The following is a 16737-nucleotide window of genomic DNA, read 5'->3' as shown; positions in this document are numbered from 1 at the left end:
GGTGCGGGTGCTGTGAGGAGAGGGCCCCGTCAGAACAGGCACTGGGTCCACGGCGCGGTCGCTGTCGCGGGGCGTCAGATCGGCGCCATCAGCCGGGGAGAGCAGCGAGACCAGCGTCACCAGCGTCGCAGGCATCGGCGCAGGCATCGGCGCAGGCATCGGCGCAGCGCGTGCTCAGCTGCGGCAGCCGGCGCGGCCATTTTTATCACGGACGGGGTGGCTTGCTGGAGCTCGCTTCGAGTTGCGGGCGCGATCCCTGCCGCCTTGAACCTGCTCGCCGGCCCTTTCGTCGTCCTCAGCATCAACATGTTCACCCTCTGCGCCGCGCCTCACCCAGCCTGCAGCAATAATTCCGCTCTCCGCGCTCGCGAGCGCTCCACACCGCCCGCCCCGCCCCAGAGGTGCCGGACGCGTGACTCGCGTCCAGCCTTTCGCGACGCCCGCCTCTAGGTACCTGAAACCCTTTGCATCCACCCACCCGACTCCTCTCTCACCACCCATGCCGCACAGCCTGGCCCCGACGTGATAGACCCTATTCCGCCCGCCGCTGCATGCCGTCGAGGGCTCTTCCCCGACCCCAAGACACCGTGGCTGTCCCGCCCGCCCACCCCGGGTTCGCACAACCCCCACCCGACCTCGACTACCTCTATGCAACCACCACCCAGTCCGTCTCGCCCTCGTCGACCCTCCGCTCCGCTCCTGACGGCCTGCTCGCCACCCTCGCTGCCCCCGCGCGCAAACGCAACTCGAGCTCCGCCGCGACGAACGCGCCATTGAAGAAGCAGAACATCGGCGCCCGCAAGAACAGCCTGCACAGCCAGCAGAGCCAGCAGAGCCAGCAGAGCCAGCAGAGCCAGCAGAGCAGCCGTACCATGAGTGACGCAGACTCGGCTCAGGCGGCCCCGCCTGTCGAGCCTCCCGCCGCGAGCAAGCCCAAGCGCGTGCGCACTGGCTGCTTGACTTGCAGGGAGCGCCACCTCAAATGCGACGAGGCCCTGCCCCATTGCCAAAACTGCCGCAAGTCCAACAGGGTGTGCAAACGCGGCATTCGTCTCAACTTCATCGACACCACTGTGCAGGCCCCGCCCGTTGTTCCGCCGTCGCAGGACTGGAACGTTAGCTTCCTCGACGAATCCCGAGACATCGCTTCCGAGTACAAGGGCGGTCTCAGCAAATACGGCGCCCCGGAGGTGCAAGCCACCACTCAAGCCATGAACGGCCTGCAGCTTGATTTTTCGCAAGGGCCTCCTCCCGCCCCCGAGCTCTCCCACCAGCCTCTACCCCCCATCCAGGGCGTGCTTCCCGACATATACGCCGACGACCACAGCAACATGATGTACGAGACCTCGCAGCCGCCCGCCAATCCGCACGTGCAGCACACCGGCATCGATTTTTCTGCTTCCAGTTCCATGCAGGCAGCTTCCGCCTACAACAGCCATGAGCCGACCACGTCGCCACCTGCACGCTCTCGAGACTATCTAAACACCCAGGAAGAGGTATTGTTCATGCAGGTCTTCGTCGAAGAAGTGGGCCTGTGGATGGACAGCATGGACCCCCAGAAACACGTATGTACCGCTCAAGTCTCTCCAGTATACATTGCCGTCTGAACCCCATGATAGTTTTCTAGGCTGCTGCCGTTTCACGCTCTTGGAGAACCCATGCTGCTGAACGCTTTTTTGGCATGCGGCGCCCGCCACTTGTCTCTGGTCAATGCCCGGTATACTGACGACAAAGCACTGCATTACTACGACACCGCCACAAGATATTTGCTCAACTCTCTACAAAACCCAAACCGCGACACCGTCATCTGCGCCACTACCGCCGTCATCCTTAATGTTTACGAAATCATGTGTGAACGTGCTCTGCAACGAATGAACCACATTGCTGGCGCCCGTGCTCTCATCAAAGAATGCGGCTGGAACGCGAGGTCGACTGGGATCGGAGCTGCCTGCTTCTGGCTGAATGTAGGCATGGAGTTGCTGAGCTGTCTGCACTTCAATTGGCAAGTTGCTTGGGATCCTGACGAGTGGGGCGTTGACATGGATTTCACCCGGGAGACCGAGGCTGGGCGGGAAGAGCCGTGGACCTACCGCATCGTCTACATTGTGGCAAAGATCGCCAACTTTCGGGCGTCGATTCCGAGAAAGTCTACCGGCTCTCCGCGAGATGACCAGATCAGACTGCAGAAGAGGTACGCCGAGTGGCAGAGATTAAAGGGTTGGTGTGATTCCTGGAACGAATGCATCCCCCGGACCATGCACCCGATGGCATATCTCTATCCATACCAGACCACTTCACAATCAGCCTTCCCCGAGGTTTGGCTTATCAAGCGGACGACGATTGTGGCCCGTCTCTTCTACCACACGGCCATGTGCCTGATGGCGCAGATCAATCCGGTCGAGTCCAAGGACGGCGGCGAAATGCACGACCTCTTGCAACGTCACTCCCAACAAATATGCGGAATAGTCGCGCATGTCAAAGACCGGTAAGTGCCCAACGGAATTGTGGAGCTAATAGGTTGCTGATGGAAACTTCAGTGGTGTTGCTAGCGTGGCCCTCCGTTCCCTTGCCATTGCTGCCGAATGCCTTACCAATCGTCGTGAGCAAGAGGAGGTCCTACAGATCCTGGATAAGATACGCCAAGAGACTGGGTGGCGTGTTGCGTTCATCAACGCCGAGCTCAAGAAGCAATGGGGATGGCCAGACGATCCGCCGCCCCAACAACAGCAACCGCAGCAACAACTTCCGACTCCAAACATGGGCGGAGCTGCGCAGATGCCGTATGTGGCAGCTCAGGCGCAAGCTGCAGCGCAAGCTCAAGCGCAAGCTCAGGCCCAGGCTCAGGCCAACGCGGCGGTTGCTTCTGTGCAGTCGCAGGCAACGTCGCTGCAGCCAATGACCAGCCTGCAACCTACTCCCACCACGGCCGTGAGCAATCCGACCCAGATAGCAGTAGGAGCGCCCACAACCGTGGCCCCTAGACCCCGACTGCCTTCAGGAATTCTCAATCCGATGCTCGCCGCAGCCGATTTTTCGATGCCTCAACATCCTTATCAAAGCTACTATGTTGCGCCCAACAGCATCAGTAGTGGAGGCAGTTGGGCTTTTAATACGTGAGTGAATAAGGTGTCGATCTGCAGTACACTTGGGTCAACGCGCGTGTCTGTACGAATATGCTTGTTTTATTACCTACCCCTTGGAGTTATTGAACGTTAACGACCGCGGAGAAGTGTGGGGTGTTTTTTTGTTTTGATCTATCGGGGCATGCAAGTCGGCAATGGGGCCATCGTATCGGATTGGGCCCCTATATCGGTCTTTTGGAAGCATTGAGCATCCTTGGCGAAGATATCGTTTTTTTCATGTTTTCTTAATGTCTTTTGTTTCTCGCTGGATGGATAGATGGGGGTCGGTCTCTTGCATGCTGCTGATCTTGTCCTTGTTCGTCGGTTATCCCTTCCTTTTATTACGCGCTGGGGTTTCTTTGTTGTCTCGTTTGACAAAGTTACATGATTTACGAACACGGTGCGTTTGCGATTCTTGCTTATTTGCGTTTTGTTTGTTAGCTGGTCTTTGCAAACGTTCGGCGTGAAGGCGCATACTAAACTTGGGAGGTTCTTGTTTTTTTTGTTTCTTTTCACTTAGTCGTTGGTGAGGCACCCAAAAAAAATCGTTACGTTGTTTTTGCAAGGAGTTTTGAATCGTGTATCCGTTACGAAGTCGGTTTGGAGCAAACCGACAATAAAATTGGAGAAATGAAATTCGTCTTTCAGCATGTCGTTGGTCTTGTCAGGCTGATTGATACACACCTCAGCTACTGACGATGATGATCTTGTGAGTGAGGCTTCCGAGATAATTTGTAGGAGCCTCAAGCTGCCAACGAGGGGTTCAATTGATTTATTCTTCGGCTAAGTTCGTCCCGCGCCAACACATTACTTTCCAGTGCCAAATCCCATTCCTATATTGGACATGCTCCCGTATCGCACAGGCCAACGGAGACAGAAGTCCTAAAAGTGTTGAAATGATCTATCCATGGATTAATTCGATCCCTCGGACGAAAGGGCATTTCGATCAAAGTAGATTTCTTTCTCTAAATAATCAAACAGAAACTGTTCACCTCCGTCACTTAATCTTGAATGTTTGAAAACCGAGCCAGACTCCCGTTGCCCATAGCTGAGCATTTCCGCAAAGGAAATGAATGCAAATGGGTTTTGTGCTCAATTAATGATAAAGCACGATGAAAACTTTTTATTCCCGCCTATCCAGCAAGCCGCGCCATGCGTCCGAAGCAAATTTTCCACCGCCGCTCGCCCACCATCCCCGCATCTTAACTTTTTGTGGGGGAAATTGCCCCCTCCAAGCCAAAGATGGTGAAAAAGAAAGAAAAGCACCCAAAGCCGTCGCATATATCCACCACGTCAGTCTAGAAGCGAAAGTGAAGACCCCTCTCCGAAAAGCCCCAGTGGTCGGCAGCAGCAGCGTGGGGAGAAAGGAACAAAAAAGACCGCAGAGAAAAAAGACTCCAATCCCTAACCCGATCACACTGAAAGTGATACCGACTTTTGTACCACCCCCCACCATGGGACGTTCCCCACCATCCACCCTCCACCATCCATCCTCCCTTCCCATCCCCGTGCATCCCAGCTCAGTCCAGCCCTCACTCCGCACCCGCACCCGCACCGCCCGCCGTGCCATCACCATCGCCATCACCGCCATCACCGTCCTCACCGGCAAAGGCAAGAGCAAGACCATGATCACATCCACCATCGCCCGTCTCCGCCAACTCCATCTCGGGGACTGCCAAATCCGCGATCCACGACCACGTCGAAGACGTGGATACGGAGCGCCGACGAGCTCGCGGCATTGTCATCATCGTCTCCTCGTGCTCAGCTCCAGCTCCAGCCTCAGCTCCAGCTCCAGCTCCATCCCCAGCCTCAGCTCCAACTCCAGCCTCAACTCCAGCCTCAACTCCAGCCTCAACTCCAGCCTCAACCCCAGCCCCAGCCCCAGCCTCAACACCAGCCGCCTCCTGCAAAGCCGGCTCCGAAGCGGTAGCGGTCCGTGCAGCAGGAAGTGGCGGAAGCGTGACCGCCGACGCGGACGTCGTGCGGTGGTGGCGGTGGAGCAGCAGCAGCTGCTGTTGCTGCTGGGGAGAAGAAAACGGAGATGAGGGCGGGGGAGGTAGTAGCGGGTCGGCGGAGTGGAGGCGGGGGATTTTTCTGGGGCGGCGGGGGTCTTCATCTTCCTCCTGCCAGTGCCGCTGCTGGTCGTTTGCGTCGTCGTTGCAATCGTCGTCGTTGCAATCGTCGTCGTGCTGCTGGATAGGGGGGGAGGGGGAGGGGGAGTGGTGGCGCTTCTTCTTCTTCTTCGTCGAGCTGGGTGGGATGAGATGAGCGGCGGGGGAAGGCGAGCGTTGGGAGGTCGGGAAGGCGAGGTCCGAGGTTGGTGTGAGGGTCGAGTTGGCTTGGGAAGGGTGGTCTTGAGGGGCTGGGTCGCCGCTGTTCGCGTGCTGAGTCTCGATAGGAATGTCCGCGTCGTTGTCGTCGCCGTTCGTACTGCCCATCTCCACGTCACCGTCACCGTCACCGTCGTCATCGTTGTCTTCCACTTCGTCTGCCTCACTTTCGCTCTCGGCGGGCGGAAACCGCTTCACCCATTCCTGCTCCAGGGCGTCGAGCCGGAAGCCGTTGATCTTCCAGTGGAGGTCCTTGTCGGCGTGAAAGTTCATTTCGTAGTTGGACATCTCCTTGGCGCCGCGCAATCGGTGCTCGTTGCGGGTCGCGTGCATCATGAGCCTACGCCTGCTGGACTCTTCGGCCATGAGGTCGATGCCATAATCCCGGTAGAAGGTCTTAGCGAGGTGAGCGGCGAAGGCGTTGGCACGAGGATCCGGTGTCAGTTCAGAAATGGCGACGATGGACGAGTCGGGATAGGTACGAGTGGACTTGGATTTCGGCATCGTTGTCGTGCTGGACATCAGAGGTGTAGGTTGTTGCGTGTTTGCTGAAGAAGCAGCTTTCGCGTTGCTCGTATTTGTAGGTCCTCCACGCTCTGTAGCGCTTTTCTCCTCGAATTCCTTCTTCTTCAGGGCACGCAATTCAACAAACTTGTCCAACTGGTTCAACGACATCTCCCATGTCAGCTCATGTTCACCCCAGCGGAAGAGGCCCCTCGTCGAACTTCGAGCTTGGCTATCAAGGAGTAGAGCGGAGATAGCGGCAGTTGTATGTGTGATTAGCTGTTCCATTGCTGTGGTATCTGCCGTAAGATTCGCCTTGTACTCATAGCGCCAAGAAGCGAGAATGTAGGCGATGAGTCCGTTGACACGCGGATCAGGAGTGACATCAGCACTATAATTATAGCTGGGGACGGTACTTTTATGAAGCTTGCCCTTAGGTCCTATTGTCTTAGCTGTGGAAGTCTTGGGAGCTTTTTTGGCGGGCTTCTCAGTGAGACTCTGCTTTTTCATGGCTGAAACTCGCTGCTGCTCACGGCTGGACGGTTTTTGGGTCTGTTGCTCTCCATGCTCCTGATCATGCTTGGCTCGGTTCTCTGCCCCGGTATCCTTGGGTGACGAATGCATCATCATTTCGTTGTGGAGCTGAGCGCTGGGATTAGCGCCGTCATCATAATCGTCATCCTCGCCGACAGGCTGGTCTCGCTCCGAAGTAGCCGAAACGACATTGATAGTGTCATTGATCTCCTTGCTCGAATTGTCGGCGGATACCCCTTGGTCAGGCTGCGTAGGCGTGCCAACCTGATCTTGAGAGGACCGGATGAGGGGTCGACCAAGGCTAGAAGCACGCTCTGTGATCCATTGAAGAGGGTTTACCCAGCTGGAGGAGGTAGGCATTTGAATCGGGTAAGTTGGCATTGGTTGGCCAAACGGCGTTAGGTTCATGTGCGGGTTCATGTGTTGGTTCATTTGCTGTCCAGAGAATTCGTCGAAGCCAGGGTAAGCGCCCATTGGGTGCTGACGGACAGTCATCTGGGGATCGACTCCGAAGTTCGTTTCAATTGGAGGAACTCCGGCCGGGACCCGATCATTGAGAGCTTCGTGGAGAGTGCGGTGCATATAAGCGCTGAGGTCGTGATCCAGATCGAGCTGCTGTTCGACGGATGCAACCGGTGGTTGCTGGACTCCTGCACTAACGAAGGGTATGCTCTCATTTTGATAGTTAGCCAGGGCGACATTGTTCGGTGGCTCGCCTTGGGAGTGATCCTGGAGCTGAGGCTGATCCTGGAGCTGAGGCTGATCTTGGAGCTGAGGCTGGTTACGTTCATGCAGGAGTGAGTCAGCCTTTAACTTGAGCCTCACAATCAAAGAGTTGGGACCAGAGCTTGAACCGCCGACAACCTCCTCCATAGACGGGTTGGGTTTGGGCCTGTCTTCCTGCTTGAGCCGTACTCCAATGAACGCTGCTAGCTGGTCGGCCTTGGTCCAATTGGTGCTTTTCAGCGCCTTGACCTTCGCAATGCTCTGATCTCGGACGGCTTTTAACCAGATTTCTGTCGCGAATGGACTGGTCCAGGGTCCATGGAGCCCTGTAATTGTAAGAGAAGAGCGAGCGGCCTCTCGTGCCCTCTTCATCTCCTCCTTGGTCGGAGCCCAGCCGATCCAACGGATGAATGCAGCGCGGCTATGTGCGAGTTGATCAAGTGTCATCTTTGAGCGCACGTCCATGTAGTGGATGATGGACTTCCATTCTTTGTGACGCTGCTCGTCCGTAAGCTGCCTGGGAGTTGCTGCTGCAGGGATGGCGGATGCACCAGTAGCGTTGGGTCGTGTGGGTGCAGGGGGTTTGTCGTGCTTGGTTGCCGGGATAAGAGCGGGGGTCTCTTTGGGGACGCCTGTCGCGCCCGAGTCTGGATGGACAGGCACCGGTTCAGCATTCGACTGAATGGGCGTGTCGGAATCGGCAGGACCAGCAATGGTTGCAGATTTCGGAGCGGGTTCGGATGATTCGGCAGAACCTGGGGGTTGATGTCAGCAAATCGTCTTGAGAAAGAAAGTAGGGAATGTGTTCGGGGAAGAACGGTTTACCTGGAAGCATATGGTTGAGAAGATCGTCCCAACCCTCTCCGTCAGGACCCATGATACCACCATACTCATCTTCAATAGCTTTCATACCCTGGACGACCATGTTGAGCAGCTCAGAAAGTCTCGCCTGGGCAGTTCGACTGAGTAGGCTGTCCACGGTTTGCGGTTGAGAAGGCATGATCAATAACGGAACTGCCCGCAGTAGTGATGCTATTTCGGGACAGTCAGGGCGGTACGTTGTCTCAAGTCAAAGGTAGTCCGCTGATTCCTTGCTCCCGTGCAAGATCTGAGCCCAATTGCTGGAGGGGACAAAGAGTGGCAACGAGTCAGGGTTCTGACGGCGATCAGGTCCAATCCTGAGTTGGGACCGCTGTTCGAGAATCCGACCGATCGCTGATAGAACACAAGAGGCTGAAAGAAACCCTAATTATTACGGAAAGGCCAAGGCCGCGAATTCGAGGGGAGAAATAGTGCAGCTGAATGGATGGCGTTAGCTGTGAGATGTAAATGCGGATGTGGTGGTGAAGCTGCTGGGCCTCACATTTGCAAGTCCAGATGTTCAAGTGAGGCGCCACGCGCGTGTACGTCGGGGGCAGGAAGCCCGATGACAGCCTTTGAGGCCCCTTCTGCGAGTGTTTCTGGCTTCTTGCGTGTCAAGAGCTGGCAATGTGACGGTTGCAGAGGTTTTGTGTGTGAGGTTGGGGCTGAAGAGGAAGAAAGGTCTGACATCTAGATAAGACCTTGAGTGTACCTGCAACAGGCCCCATGACGTGCGGGAGCAGGTGTTGCATGTGATCATGATTGTCGACGCAAGACAGAAAGGAGCAAGAGCAAGGGCAGACACGAGGGTGGGAGGCAAGAAACCAGCATAAGGCACGTGAGTGATAAGTGAAATAGAGCACATGACGCCAGAACGGAAAGCGAGAACCGAAAAGGCGTACACGGATCTACACGTAGTCCGTCATAGGAAGAAGCGAGCGCAAGGGGGAGGGATGGTAACGACTTCAAAGAATTTAACGGGTATTGTACCAACGCAAGAACTACATACGATCCAACGCAATGGAATGAAATTGCGCAGAACATCATCCATAGCGTCGACTGTGATTCCTCCTCTTCAGAGGTTCCAAGAGTTCCTTCAAACAAGTGGCTTCAGGATGATGTTGTCGATGAGGCGAACCGGGACCTGTCCGCCGCCGAGACCGAGGTCCTCGCCAGGCTGCGGGTCCTCGGTGGGCTGCATCTTAATGGCAGCACTTAGAATAGCGCCCTTCTTCTCGTCGACCGCATCGACCTCCTCGAGAGTATTGGGGTCGGCCAGGGAGATGTAGTCCACATCAAAGAGAGCGCGGCCCTTCGGCTGGAGCTCCTCCTGCTCGCGGATTTTGTTGTTTGTCAGGTCATGGGCCGGCCAGAGGATGTCATCCCTCTTCCGCTTGCCATTGGTATACTGCTCCTCGGCACTCCACAAGGCCCGAGACAAGACGGTCGACACCTTGCGGCGACGGGCCCCGAGATAGACGTTTCTCGAGCTCATAGCCAGCCCGTCGGCCTCGCGCTCGGTCGGGCCAATGCGGACCTGGGTGGGGATGTGGAAATCCTCGACCATGCGCCTAATGATGACCGTCTGCTGCACGTCCTTCTGGCCGAAGTATACCTTGTCGGGCTGGACGATGTTGAAGAGCTTGGTGCAGACGGTAGCAACGCCGCGGAAGAAGACTGGACGGGAGGCGCCCTCGAGCTTCTTGGCAAGCGGGGTGATGGTGACGAAGCTACCGTGGCCGTCAACGTCGGAGGAGGGCGGCAGGGTGGGATACATGATCTTGGAGGTGGGTGCGAAGATGGCCTTGATGCGGCCGCGGGCGGACGAGGCGTGCAGCTCGGCGTCGAGGGCGCGCAGCTTGTCAAGGTCAGCATCCCAGGTCTTGGGGTAGGAATCGAGGTCCTCGTTGACGCCAAACTGGGTAGGGTTGACGTAGATGGAGAGGTAGATGTCATCCGTCTCGGCGGCTGCCTGGCGCACGAGGGAGAGATGGCCGGCGTGCAGGGCGCCCATGGTGGGAACCATGCCAACCGTCTTCTGCGCCAGCACCTGCTCACGGCGGTACGCGCGCAGCGGAGCAACCTCGCGGAAGATGCGGAAAGGCGATCTCCCAGCCATTGTAGTGCTGAACGGACGAGCGGAGGAGAATCGGGATGGTCTCGCGGACGCGCGCAGCGGCGGGGTGAAGGTCGAGCGAAGCATTCCGGCGGCGGCAGGAGAATTTATGTAATAGGGGATGCCTGGGCGGGTGGGCTGACTGCTCGTCAGCCGGGAGTGACAGAGACGGAAGGACAGCGCAAATCCATGGTGCTGGTGCCGAGAGAGAAAATGGTGTCGTGCTGCTGTGTGCGCGGTAGAGCAGCTCACGACCGCGACGCCAGCGGGCCGGGCCGTGCGCACGTGACCCCGCCGCTGTGCTATCTTATCGCCGGCCAGCCGGAATTCTGCACGAAATTTTGGCCGCCGACTGCGACCGCCCAGCCTCCGCACCCCAGTCACCACCACCTCCCCGCCTCGCCGCCCCGCCCAGCAATCATGGCTGACGATGGCATGCTGCTCAACTTTGACCTTGGCGACGCCGCCCTCGTCGCAAAACCCACCTTCAAGGGCGGCCGCTGGAAAGACCGCCTGACTGCGAAGAAGGCCGCATCGCGACGCGACAGGAAGGCGAGGCCCGATTCCGACGACACACACACCCCCTCCGACCCGAGGCCTGCGAAGCGCCAGCGTGTCGACGACCGTTTCGCCCACCAATTCGGCCATGGCCCCCCCGCAAGACCCAGCCAGCCGCCCGCGAAAAACGCCCCGCCCAAGCAAGTCGTGTCCTCGCTCTTCACCTACAACCCCGTCTCCAAGACCCAAACGGGGACGAAGCGCGAGTACGAGAACGAAGAAGCCATTGCCCCCAGTAACGCTCCGCTGTCGTCCGAGCTCGAGACATTCCTCAAACTCGGCCTTTCTCCGAACCTCGCCAGCCACATGTTGAACAAGCTCTCTATAAAAGCCCCAACCGCCATTCAAAAGTCGGCCATACCGCAGTTGGTGAAGGAAGACTCGGATGCTTTTATCCAGGCCCAGACCGGTTCCGGAAAAACCCTGGCCTATGTGCTGCCCATAGTGCAGCGCCTGGTGAACCTAGGCAAGGACACGGTCCACCGCGACTCCGGCCTCTTCGCCATCATCCTTGCCCCGACTCGTGAACTGAGCAAGCAGATCTCTGTCGTCCTGGAAAACGTCCTGCGCGCCACCAACTGGATCGTCTCTGGCACTGTCATTGGTGGTGAGAAAAAGAAGTCTGAGAAGGCGCGCGTGCGGAAAGGCTTGAACATCCTGGTCGCCACCCCCGGTCGCTTGGTCGATCATCTCGAGCACACCGAGGCCTTGGATGTTGCCAATGTGCGATGGCTGGTCCTGGACGAAGGCGACAGGCTGATGGAGCTTGGCTTCGAAAACGATATTCAGAAGATTGTCGGTTGCTTGAACCTGCGCATGAAGGCGACCAAGAACAGGATAGCCGGCTTGCCCCCAAAGAGGATGACTATCCTGTGTTCGGCAACCATGAAGATGAATGTCCAGCGCCTGGGTGAGATCAGCTTGAAGGATGCGGTCCACATTCAGAACGAGTCCTCCGAGGAAGAGACCAAGGAGTCGACTTTCTCTGCCCCGGCCCAGCTCCGCCAATCATACGCTGTGGTGCCCGCCAAGCTTCGTTTGGTTGCCCTGGTTGCGCTCCTGAAGCGGACATTTGTGAGAAAGGGCAGTGTTATGAAGGTCATTGTTTTTATTTCATGCGCCGACTCGGTCGAATTTCACTTTGAAATATTGGCCCGGGAGCCACGGGAGGCACGGGACGAGTCCAAGGAGGACGGTAGCGAAGAGGAAGACAAGGAGGAAAAGAAGGACGAGAGGTCCAGGTTCGGCGATAGGAGACGCTGGAAGCCCGAGCCAAGGAAAATCGAACCGGTCACCACCAACCGCACCATTGCACCCTCACCCACTCTATCCGGCGAAGACAACCCGGTCACCGTCTACAAACTCCACGGCTCCCTGGCCCAGTCTCTCCGTACATCCACTCTCCAGTCCTTCACCAAGAGCACCACGCCGGCTGTGTTGGTCTGCACTGATGTTGCATCGCGAGGTCTTGATATGCCCAACGTGGACTTTGTTATCGAATACGACCCGGCCTTCGCCCGCGACGACCATCTCCACCGCATTGGCCGTACCGCCCGTGCGGGTAAGGATGGGCGTGCCATGCTCTTCCTGCAGCCAGGCGACGAGGAAGGCTATGTCGACATCCTCAGGCAGGACCGGCCCATGACTGACTCGGGTACCACCGGCCTTGTGCGGCACGACGCGAACGAGCTTCTCCGAAAGGCCTTCACGCCGCCGGGAGTCATCGCCAAGGCGGCTTGGGAGGATGCAGCGACCAAATGGCAGCTCGACGCCGAGCGCTGGGCCCTTGCTCAGCCGGGCCGCCTCGAACTGGCCAGACGCGCGTATCAGAGCCATGTACGGGCCTATGCGACGCACGTCCAGGACGAGCGCATCTACTTCAACATCAAGGAGCTCCACCTTGGGCACCTCGCCAAGGCGTTCGCCCTTCGCGACCGGCCCGGCGCGATCAAGGTGCCGGGGCTGCGGCCGGATGCGGCCAAGGGCAAAGAAGAGAAGGGACGGCGTGTCAGGGAGAAGGCGGGAGGTGGAGCCGGGGGCAAGAGCCGTGCAATGGAGGATGCGCGGGGTGGAAACGACGTAGACGAGGCGGGCAAGAAAATGAGGGCATTGGCGAGAAAGATGATGGGTGGGGCCAGCGAGTTCAATTTGGGATGAAACCAGAACGACGATCGCCGGTGTTCGATGCGGCTTCGATGAGGGAATTGAGGGGAAAGAATAGCAGCGTCGCAGTGATGAACAGGGGATCATGCAGGTGATGATACCACCCGTGGCGTATGTTTGAGAGGCCCTGTGGAGTAAGAATCGTCGCTTACCGGAAAGAGGCCAGGGCTCCCTCGACCGGTCAGCCCGCTTTCCTCTCCAGACCGCACCACACCGGTTGCGTAACGGTCCGTTGTCCCGCAAAACGGCCCCGCAGAGCGCCCCAATTGGGGAGGGGTTGTGGATCTGGTCGAAGCGGACCCATGCTTCGGATCGTAGGGCCCCATTCGCTCGCTTCGAGACTACTGGATGCAGTACCAGGGGGGCCGAGCGGACAGGAGCCCCTCGGTCCAGACAGTCCAGACTCTTCGCTGTCTTTTATGTGGCCTTTCCCTCTCTCCCCAGGCCGTCAATTGCAGTAAACTCACTTGCCTCTTCTTCTCTACAGTCGTCAGAAGTAAAAGAGAAATATAAAAAAGACTTCGTTCCACCATGCCAAAGTTCTGCCTCTTCGCCTGCCGATCCCGCCACGACGCGAGGTCCTCCGCAGCCTCGACCACCACCGCCAACTCATCATCGCCCACCCATCACGACGATAACGACGACTGCCAACCGCCCGCCCGCGTCCTGACGCCCACCGGCAAGCACTTCGCCGTCGCGCAAAAGGAACGCCGCCGCGCCTCGCCACCGCCGTGCATCATCGTGCCCTCGGCCGGCGGCGGCCGCAACCAGTCCCTCTTCCCCTCGACCACGGACGTGTCGGCCCTGTCAGACAAGCCGGCCGACAGCCCGGTCGACTCGCTGCACCGGCACCACCGCCACTCCTACTACCGCCACCAGTCGCACGACACCACCGGCAGCGGCACCACCATCACGGGCAGCAGGCCGCAGACCGTGTACGCCGCTGCCGACAGCCCGGTCTCGAACCTGGCGCCGACGATCCGGATCGTCTCCGATGGCGCCACGTCGCCGACGCCGGTGGATGCGTGTCACTACGAGAACCTCGCAGCAGATGACGACGACGACGACGATGACCACTACGACGGCCGCCGCTCGGCCACTCTGAGGGGCTCGCCGAGCCCGAGTAATGCGTCCTTTTACGACAGTAGGCCCAGCACCGCCTTCTTCGACGCCGAGAGCCACTTGCGCTTTGGTGGTGGGCCCTCGTGCGCGTCATTGGGCCGCTTCGACACGAGGGGGCACTCGCAGGGGCTGGTGCCTGTCGCGCCCGCCGAGTAGAGAGGAGTCGTCCATTACCTTTTTCCCGATGACGAGGGCGAAAAAGTGCAAAGGCCATCTTCGACCGTCGTCGATAGTGCGTGTGGTGGGGTCACAGTGGTGCGGGAATCTTCTTTCCGGACCTCAGCTCTGACTTCACCCCTCCACCCTTTTTCCACCCCCCCCCGTTCATTCACGGACCTGGATGGGGGGTTATGGGTAGATCGATAATCTCGATCCCCATTTCCCACCTCCAGTTTTTTTCTTTTTTTTCTTTTCTTATCTCCAGACCGCGGAGGTCTCGAACGTATCGACGTTGCATGCATGCGTTGTTCAGTCGCTCCGATCTTGCAGGGGACAGGGGGGAGGATGGCGCAAGCGGCGGCGGCGGCGGCGATGAGAGCGCTTCCCCGTGCTTCGTTGTCCTGTTCGCCTGCACACTCCACCCATATCCACTTCGGAGCTCCACTCCCCGGTGCCGTCTCCAGTCAGCATTTGCTGGCGGGTGGGGGCGAGAAAGGACGCTGGACGACGCAACTTTTGCCCTTCTGCCTGCCGCCGCCGACTTTTGGCGGCAGGTGAGAGGGGCCTCGGACCAGGACCTTTTAATTTTCTTCTTCCTTGGACAATGGCCTCTCCTTCTTCATGCCGCGATAGGTTTATCGCGGTGCTGAAACACACCGACGAGACGACTAAAAATTTGGTTGCGGTCGGTCCGTCGGTCGTCGTCTCATTAGCATCACACTTGCTTTCCATTTTGTCATCACGGAAAGGGAAGGAACCGGAAAGGAAACCCAAGGACGGGTGTTGCCATTAATCCACACAACAGGCAGGCGGCTCAAGATTATTATTTTTTTTTCTTTCACGTCGCAAGACAAAAGTTGTAACAGTATATAATTTGTAACAACCACAACAATACCAACAGGAACGGAAGAGAAGGGAAAGGCGCAAACAAACAAAACCTGGGCGGATCAAGTTTTGTTCTTTTCGGGTTTGGATATCAGTATTCACGGAGGGAGGGTGACTGAAGGGAAAGCCTCTCTCGCTGGCGGCGGTCAGAGTCTTGTTCGCTTTCGTTCCGAAAGCAATTTGTATTGTAAAAGAAACCAAAATTCAAAGATCAATCAATAATCCACACACATTACCGATATCCCAACCTGAACCACGTACTTGATCTCACGCTCTCTCCAACCTTGGCCTCTACGGCGAGCAGCGCATCAAGGTGCCCACCAACGAGGCATGCTATTTTGCTCTAGAGGACGCAAGTGCGGAGGTCCAAAACCCCCCCAAACTCTCCATCCCGCTCAGCTTCGTTGCCAATCGCTCCCGTCTCCGTGACGTGACGTTCCAGGAACCGGCACGCCTTAAACGTAGATCCTCCATCGCCGGGGTGCCCCTCGCTCACCCCGAGGTGAAACATTCAGTGGGTACCTCCCGTACTCCCCCACCATTGACCGGTAAGGAAATTGTCCAATCAGCGCGGCAGAAAGATAATAGGAGAGGGCGTCGTCGGCGCTGATTGGTCTGCGTGATGATTTCGAGTCTCGACCGTGACAGGGCTGAAATGCGGGACCTCGTGTTTTTTGTTTGTCTTCTCCTGCAGCTGGTGGCCGGGAATGTGGGTTCTGGAAGGACGGAGGGGACACCGGTGCAATGCTTGTTGCCGTCGGGGCTTCGACAACGGTCTAGAACACGGGTCAGGCCGCGGATGCCATGGCTGCTGTGAAAGGCGGGGCACACGTGTGCGTGGTGCCCGACGACTGTGTGCCAGTTGGCTTTGGTGGAGAGCCATGTATATTGTTCGTCAGCGATCCACTGAAGCTCCATGTGAGAGCGATTCCGCGCGAACGATTCGGTGCGAGGAGTCTTTTGCGGGATTGAGATGCAAGGGTCGGTTGCTTTGTTTTCTGTTTTCGACGAGTGTTCGATTTCCAGACTCCGCAGAAGCAATAGCCAAGTGCTTGTACGTACGGTGCGGCTTCTTCCGTGCACCACTGCCATGGGGCGTATGGACGGATGGCCAAGATCATCAGCGACACTACCATTCGCGGCGCCACACTCCTTCCCTGAATGCAGCCGAAGCACACCCCAGACGGCGCTCAACGCAAATTAAACAAACAGCATCTGGTCCAGTCATGCTCCGCTCTTTGCTAATTGGCCGAGAATTCGGCATCTCGTTCTGCTGAACGGACTGCGAGGACTCGCCTGAGCTAACTTCTTTATCGATTGGACGACGTGTGATTGAACTTTCCCTTAAAACAAGAGCCTCAACCGGTAAGTACTTGAGAATGCGGAGTCGAACTTGCACTGTTTTCCTCGTGGTAGTACGTGCCACTTTCCCCACCATCTACGTAGTCCTGGCTACCTTCGCATGATAATATTGGGCGCGATCCGTTCGTCGCTGTCGGGCAGGACGGCGAGAAGTTAAACGTACGCGCTCTCGCTCGCGCTCTCGCCTTTTTTTCTCCCTCAACATGCTGAATGCTCTGCTAGTGGCTTCTGATTATATCGCCACGCTCTTCTCGTCATTTCCGCTCGCGCAAGTCAGCCAGTCTCGACTTCACGA

The 16737-nt window shown here is 57.6% G+C and overlaps 5 protein-coding genes across 5 annotated transcripts; 3 read left to right on the top strand and 2 right to left on the bottom strand.

The window, feature by feature from the left end:
• Positions 1-551: 551 nt before the first annotated feature.
• BKCO1_1000505 (c6 zinc finger domain-containing protein) lies at positions 552-3117 on the top strand (the record flags this gene model as incomplete). Its single annotated transcript, XM_020269910.1, has 3 exons — positions 552-1565; positions 1620-2485; positions 2538-3117. The coding sequence occupies 3 exons, from the start codon at positions 552-554 to the stop codon at positions 3115-3117; spliced, it is 2460 nt and encodes an 819-aa protein (XP_020135551.1).
• A 1537-nt stretch (positions 3118-4654) lies between these two features.
• BKCO1_1000504 (uncharacterized protein) lies at positions 4655-8216 on the bottom strand (the record flags this gene model as incomplete). The annotated part of the gene is made up of 2 exons (XM_020269909.1): positions 4655-7971; positions 8042-8216. 2 exons carry the CDS (start codon positions 8214-8216, stop codon positions 4655-4657), a joined length of 3492 nt encoding a protein of 1163 aa, XP_020135552.1.
• Positions 8217-9173: 957 nt separating this feature from the next.
• Positions 9174-10196, bottom strand: BKCO1_1000503 (pantoate-beta-alanine ligase; the record flags this gene model as incomplete). The annotated part of the gene is made up of 1 exon (XM_020269908.1): positions 9174-10196. One exon carries the CDS (start codon positions 10194-10196, stop codon positions 9174-9176), a length of 1023 nt encoding a protein of 340 aa, XP_020135545.1.
• Positions 10197-10613: 417 nt separating this feature from the next.
• Positions 10614-12908, top strand: BKCO1_1000502 (uncharacterized protein; the record flags this gene model as incomplete). The annotated part of the gene is made up of 1 exon (XM_020269907.1): positions 10614-12908. One exon carries the CDS (start codon positions 10614-10616, stop codon positions 12906-12908), a length of 2295 nt encoding a protein of 764 aa, XP_020135546.1.
• A 537-nt stretch (positions 12909-13445) lies between these two features.
• BKCO1_1000501 (uncharacterized protein) lies at positions 13446-14192 on the top strand (the record flags this gene model as incomplete). The annotated part of the gene is made up of 1 exon (XM_020269906.1): positions 13446-14192. The coding sequence occupies one exon, from the start codon at positions 13446-13448 to the stop codon at positions 14190-14192; it is 747 nt and encodes a 248-aa protein (XP_020135547.1).
• Between the last annotated feature and the right edge of the window lie 2545 nt (positions 14193-16737).

This window comes from Diplodia corticola, assembly GCF_001883845.1.
Source record: "Diplodia corticola strain CBS 112549 chromosome Unknown scaffold1, whole genome shotgun sequence".
Classification (NCBI taxonomy): Eukaryota; Fungi; Ascomycota; class Dothideomycetes; order Botryosphaeriales; family Botryosphaeriaceae; genus Diplodia; species Diplodia corticola.
Note: the sequence above shows the minus strand (reverse complement) of the source record. Positions and strands in the feature narration are given on the sequence as shown.